Source organism: Populus trichocarpa, chromosome 16 (genome assembly GCF_000002775.5).
Source record: "Populus trichocarpa isolate Nisqually-1 chromosome 16, P.trichocarpa_v4.1, whole genome shotgun sequence".
Lineage (NCBI taxonomy): Eukaryota > Viridiplantae > Streptophyta > Magnoliopsida > Malpighiales > Salicaceae > Populus > Populus trichocarpa.
Window position 1 is genome coordinate 10524567 of NC_037300.2, and position 5629 is coordinate 10530195.

The following is a 5629-nucleotide window of genomic DNA, read 5'->3' on the forward strand; positions in this document are numbered from 1 at the left end:
TTAAATCTCGGTCCGTTCCGGATTTTTCGGCTAAATTCCTTCCGGAATGTTTCGGTTTCATTCCACATGTTCCGTTCCACTCTTGAAAAGCCATTGAATCAAATTGAACCTTGTTCAATTTAATTAATTAAATCACCCAATTACAAAAAGTTTTTTTTCATTACTATTTTCAATAACAATGATATTAATAATAATATTGAAAATTATTATTACTATTTTCATTAACAATGATGTTAATTTTTTAAAATTATATTTATCACTAATATATATGGTTTATATTCATGTTGTTTTTTTCATATTTATATTTTGTAGGAATTTGAGCAAAACAAGGGATGCTTTAGATTCCATTAGCCTTGATAACATTGATTTAACTTTATATTTAAAATATTTGTGTTAAAACATTTTACTTTCATAATATTTTGATATTTTGTTTAAGTTGAATTACTTTAAGTTAAAGATCTATTTAATCTTGACTATTTAGAAATATTTTAAATTTTAAAATTATATTTGTTTGACATTGTTTTTATATTGCATAATTTATAATTAATTTATCTTGAATTTGAATTATGTTTGTTGAATATATATATATATATATATATATATATATATATATATATATATATATATATATATATATATATATAAACAGTTCAACCCCGAAACGACATGCCGAAACACTCCGAAACTGAAACATTCCATTCCAATTGAAAAAACAAAACATCTATCGAAACGGAATTGACAACCTTGATCAAAACTAAAAAGAGATTAAATACCTAATTGGGATTTTTTTAATTAATATAGATATTTAAATTAACTTTTGCACTTTTGTATATTTATAACATGTTTGGGAACGCGGTGCAAACCGCGTTCCCAAAAAATTTATTTATTTTTATTAAAATTTAATATGATTTATACATTTTGAATTGTTTTAATATACTAATATTAAAAATAATTTTTTAAAAATAAAAAAAAATATTATTATCATGCATTCACTGTCACACTGCCATAATACTATTAGTTTAGTGTACCTTAAAAATAATAACAATATAAATCTCAACGACATGAGGATACTCGAACTCGCTACCATTGACCTAATTGAGACTTACTCCTCTAGATTGTGGCCTTTCTTAAGAGGTTTGCCCTTAGAGAAACGTGAAAACTAACGTCCCTTTCTTCTAATATAAACCTCCATTCCTTCCTTCAAACACTTCGCCACCAACCAAACACTAGCAGCAGTGAGCACCACCACCTCTTCATTTCCTGCCTTTACCTTCTGGTTTATTATACTATTTGTCGACTTTGCTATCTGGGTTTCATTAGCTGAGAGATTTTCGAGATCTTGAAATTAAAGGAAGGAAAATGGCGGCTTTTCCTTCGAGTTTTTCTTGTTCTGATTTATCAAGAGCTGTCAGTTTGCAAGACGATGCCTTTGTAAGGGGGGTGACCATCAACAAGTATTTATCAGTAAAGGAGATGGTTCCTCGCCATAGTTGGAGGAGGAGACATGTCGCCTCTAGCGGCAGTAAACAGAGACTTCTTGTTCTAGTCATGTCGCAGTCACATTCATATTCACAAGGTGAGTCGCCGCAATCAGATGCGGTCACGACCACAGTAGTGAAAAACGAGGGTGGCAATCACAGTGTTGTTGCAGGAGGAGACGGAGAAATTAGAGTTTTGGAGATTGGGAGTGAGTTGAAAACTGATTTTGGTGGGACCGGTGGTAATGGAGGAAATGGGAAGTTCCCAAGTAATGGTGGCGGTGGTGGTGGCGGAGGAGGAGGCGGCGGCGGCGGCGAAGGAGAGGATAAAGGAGAGGAAGAGTTTGGACCAATAATGAAGTTTGAAGAAGTGATGAAAGAGACTGAAGCGCGAGGGGCTAGTCTTCCTCCTGACATGTTAGAGGCTGCAAAGACTATTGGTATTCGCAAAGTGCTTCTACTTAGATATTTGGATTTGCAGGTACCATGATGATGGTTTTTTCAAGTGTTAAGAATTCTGTGTTTTCCATGTAATTGGTTGCTTATGTTTGTTTGTTTTGTTAATTTAGGGGGCAGGAGGGCTTTTGGGATTTGCAATCAAGTCGTGTGCTATGCTGCGAAACAGAATGCTGGCTGATCCATCCTTTCTTTTTAAAATTGGAACGGAGGTTTGTTTGCTTGTTTGCTTTTTTTTTTTTATATGGAATGTTTGTCCAAGTTTCTGCATCTTTGCAACCTAACAGAGATCAGGTGTTAAAATGGCCATCTTAATAAGATATCTTACTCAAATTAGGAAAGTAGTTGATAATGGGTTAGTTTGTTCTCTGGGCCAGTGTGAGTTTTGCGTTGTATCTTTCGGAGAATACAATTAGTCAAAAGTTTTCCCAGCTTCCTTCATGGTCTATCTTATTTATATGCAGCGACGAGCTGAGTTTAATCGTTTGAGGGCATCTTTGATTTGGTTTTGGAATTGAAATGTCCTTTTTTTAATGTATATAAAGTCAACAGTAATGTCTTAAAACAATGCAGATAGTAATTGATTCTTGCTGTGCTACATTTGCGGAAGTTCAAAAGAGGGGCAAAGACTTCTGGGCAGAGTTTGAATTGTATGTTGCAGATCTTTTAGTGGGCGTAGTGGTTAACATTGCTTTGGTTGGCATGTTGGCACCATATGTACGTATTGGGCAGCCATCTCTATCTAAAGGTTTCCTTGGACGACTGCAACATGCATATGGAGCTCTTCCTAGTAGGTTAGTATTGATTTGTTTCCTCCAAAGAAACTTTGCATCAATTTGCAATATCTTAGTCCACATTTATATTATTGTTGTTTATTACATAGTTATATCTTAGTCCACATGTATATTATTGTTGTTTATTACTACATAATATGTAGTTTTAATAATTCTTGTGACAATCTCATTTGCAACTTTATAATATGGTGAAATAGTGTATTTGAGTCTCTGAAGTTGTCATCTAAATGCAGTGTGTTTGAAGCTGAAAGGCCAGGATGTAGATTTTCTGTTCAGCAGAGAATTGGTACATACTTCTATAAGGTAGGCTACATATGTGATAAAGGAGTCATAATAGATTCTTTTGCAGATTTATTGCTGATAATCTACATCTTCTGTTTCCAGGGTGTCCTGTATGGATCGGTTGGATTTGCATGTGGTATTATCGGGCAAGGCATTGCAAATCTCATTATGACTGCAAAACGGTATAATTATACTCTGCATTTATTTTTGTAATTGGCTAATTGGATAAGTGCATTTATTATCAGTTCAATCATATTGGGGATACTTAATACTTCAGGAGCATAAAGAAATCAGAAGAAGACATACCAGTGCCACCCCTTTTGAAGAGTGCAGCTCTTTGGGGTATGCTTTATTTTTCTGTATAGATTGGTCATAGATTGTCAAGTTCATTTCTCTTATATGATCTCGAACATGTTTTCATCTTTCAAATTGTTGATTTTTTCCCCTTGTATTATTTCATTACCTCTAAGTGATAATTCTGTGTGGCTGGGTCTCAAGCTCAAGTATCTTCTCATACTCACTGGTTGATGCATGTTGTGTTTTGTGTGCAATATTTGCATAATATATAATTTATGCAGCTTCAAGCAATTTTTCATCAAATTTGTCTTCAGGGTTTTGACTGTTTGTTGATTCAACACTTGCCCTGTTGAGAATAGTCTTGAAAGCACTGTTATTAAACCCGGACCGCCCCGACAAGTCTACCCGGGACCCGGTGGCTGGACCGGTCCGGGTTTGTTAAAAGACCGGCCGATGCAACAACCCGGCAAAACCCGGTTGACCCGGCAGGTCGACCCATGACCTAGGCGAGCTGGACGAGACCTGATTTTTTTTCAAAAATTGTTTTTCTCCTATACCCTTTTTTTCATATTTTTTTAGTAGGTTAATAACATTTTTTAAAGTTCACTATATAAATATTAGAAAAATATTTTATTTTTTCAATGTGGGATTTGAAACCCTTTAGTATATATAGTCTATGTTCCCAAGAAAAAAGTTATGTTTTTTCAACGTGAAATAAAAAAACTTTTTAAAATATTCTTTTAAACTTCATTATTTACAACATGGATAGCCTATATTCACATGGATTTTTTCTTAATTTTTTCATATGAAATATTAAAATTTTAAATATATTTTTAAAATTTTTTTTGGGTTGACCCATGAAACTCGGGACCCGGCCCCTTGGCCGGTCAACTCCCGGGCCGGGTTTGATAACTATGCTTGAAAGTGAGGCATCTTTGACGCAACAGCTTTAATTTTTGCTGTCAATTCATGACATATGCTTTGTGATTGACTGACCATAACTAGTTATTAGTTATTTGTAGTGAACCAAATTTAGTAGGGGGAGAGATTTGAGCAGGCTATATGATATAAATAAATCTGCAACACTTCCCGTGTGCTTCATGGTCCTTCCATCTTAGGTTCAGTGTCAGACACATGATTGTTACCATGTTCATCCCCTCTGATATTATTTGCCATTTGCTACTGCTTAATGATTATCAAGCCCTCCCTTCATCTCCTGTCTGATCTGATTTACCGTCGTCCCAAATGGATGTCTGCAATACTTGCAAGGATGTGTTTTTAATGTCGGGTGCTAGAAAGATTTAAAACTTCACACTGAAGAGTGACATTCTTCAACTAATTATCTTCCCTTAGTAACAATAATTCATAGTCCAATAGTTAGGTCTATGAGGATGATGTCAATTAAGTTTGCTAATTGCTGTCATGGACCAAGCAAGAATATTTAGACAAATGGAGGATTCTGCTAGCAAATTTGTGTAGGATTCCTTGCCTTTTAACTGGTAGGCTCTTTTATCAGGAACAATCACGTTGAATATCGACTTACCTGTTCTTTCTTCTGCCTGCTTCTTAATATACTTGTTGTTTGGTGTTTTGCATACCTAAAAACCATCAGATTTGTTTTTGTTTTGCAGTTACATATCCGTTAAGTTTTGATAAATGCTTGTTTGGCTTCTCTGTCCCCCAATGTGCAGGTGTTTTTCTTGCAGTTTCATCCAACACGCGCTACCAAGTTATCAATGGACTAGAACGCCTGGTAGAAGGATCACCCATGGCAAAGCAGGTTCCACCAGTTGCAATGGCTTTCACAGTTGGTGTGCGATTTGCCAACAATATCTATGGTGGAATGCAGTTTGTGGACTGGGCTAGATGGAGTGGGGTGCAATAATGACATCTAAGTATTTAACTAATAAGTTGCAGGTGCAATAACGTTAGTGTTATCTCCCTTCTATTAAACAGGATCGATTTTTTGAGTCTCTCTCCTAAGGGATGTTTTAACGTGTGAATTAACCAAATGTGGAAGTTAGACTTCCCCTTTTATATAGGTGTTTACAAATTATTGACCATAAATTGCTGAGTTTTGGTGAACCTTTTGAAGTGTGGTTGTACTTGTGTTTTTAAAAAAATTAATTTTTTTTTGTTAAAAATTATTTTTTTATATGTTTTGGATCGTTTTGAAAAATAAAAAAAATATTATTTTAATATATTTCGACATAAAAAATATTTTAAAAAATAATTATAATCATACTTTCAAACAGACACTTTGAGATTTTTAGTTACCTAGTTTAGACTACTAATGGATAGAATTTTCTAAGAAAACCTTAC

At 34.5% G+C, this 5629-nt stretch overlaps 1 protein-coding gene across 1 annotated transcript; it reads left to right on the forward strand.

The window, feature by feature from the left end:
* The first annotated feature begins 1087 nt into the window (after positions 1 to 1087).
* LOC7486529 (protein RETICULATA, chloroplastic) lies at positions 1088 to 5374 on the forward strand. The gene is made up of 7 exons (XM_002322890.4): positions 1088 to 1959; positions 2048 to 2146; positions 2508 to 2728; positions 2962 to 3031; positions 3113 to 3192; positions 3288 to 3352; positions 4999 to 5374. Exons 1-7 carry the CDS (start codon positions 1360 to 1362, stop codon positions 5190 to 5192), a joined length of 1329 nt encoding a protein of 442 aa, XP_002322926.2. The 5' UTR covers positions 1088 to 1359; the 3' UTR covers positions 5193 to 5374.
* Positions 5375 to 5629: the final 255 nt, after the last annotated feature.

Coding starts and splice junctions, on each gene's coding strand:
- LOC7486529 (XM_002322890.4), top strand. CDS start 1,360: ATGGCGGCTTTTCCTTCGAGTTTTTCTTGTTCTGATTTATCAAGAGCT. Junction 2,729..2,961: donor TATGGAGCTCTTCCTAGTAG/GTTAGTATTGAT, acceptor ATCTAAATGCAG/TGTGTTTGAAGCTGAAAGGC. Junction 3,193..3,287: donor CTCATTATGACTGCAAAACG/GTATAATTATAC, acceptor TTAATACTTCAG/GAGCATAAAGAAATCAGAAG.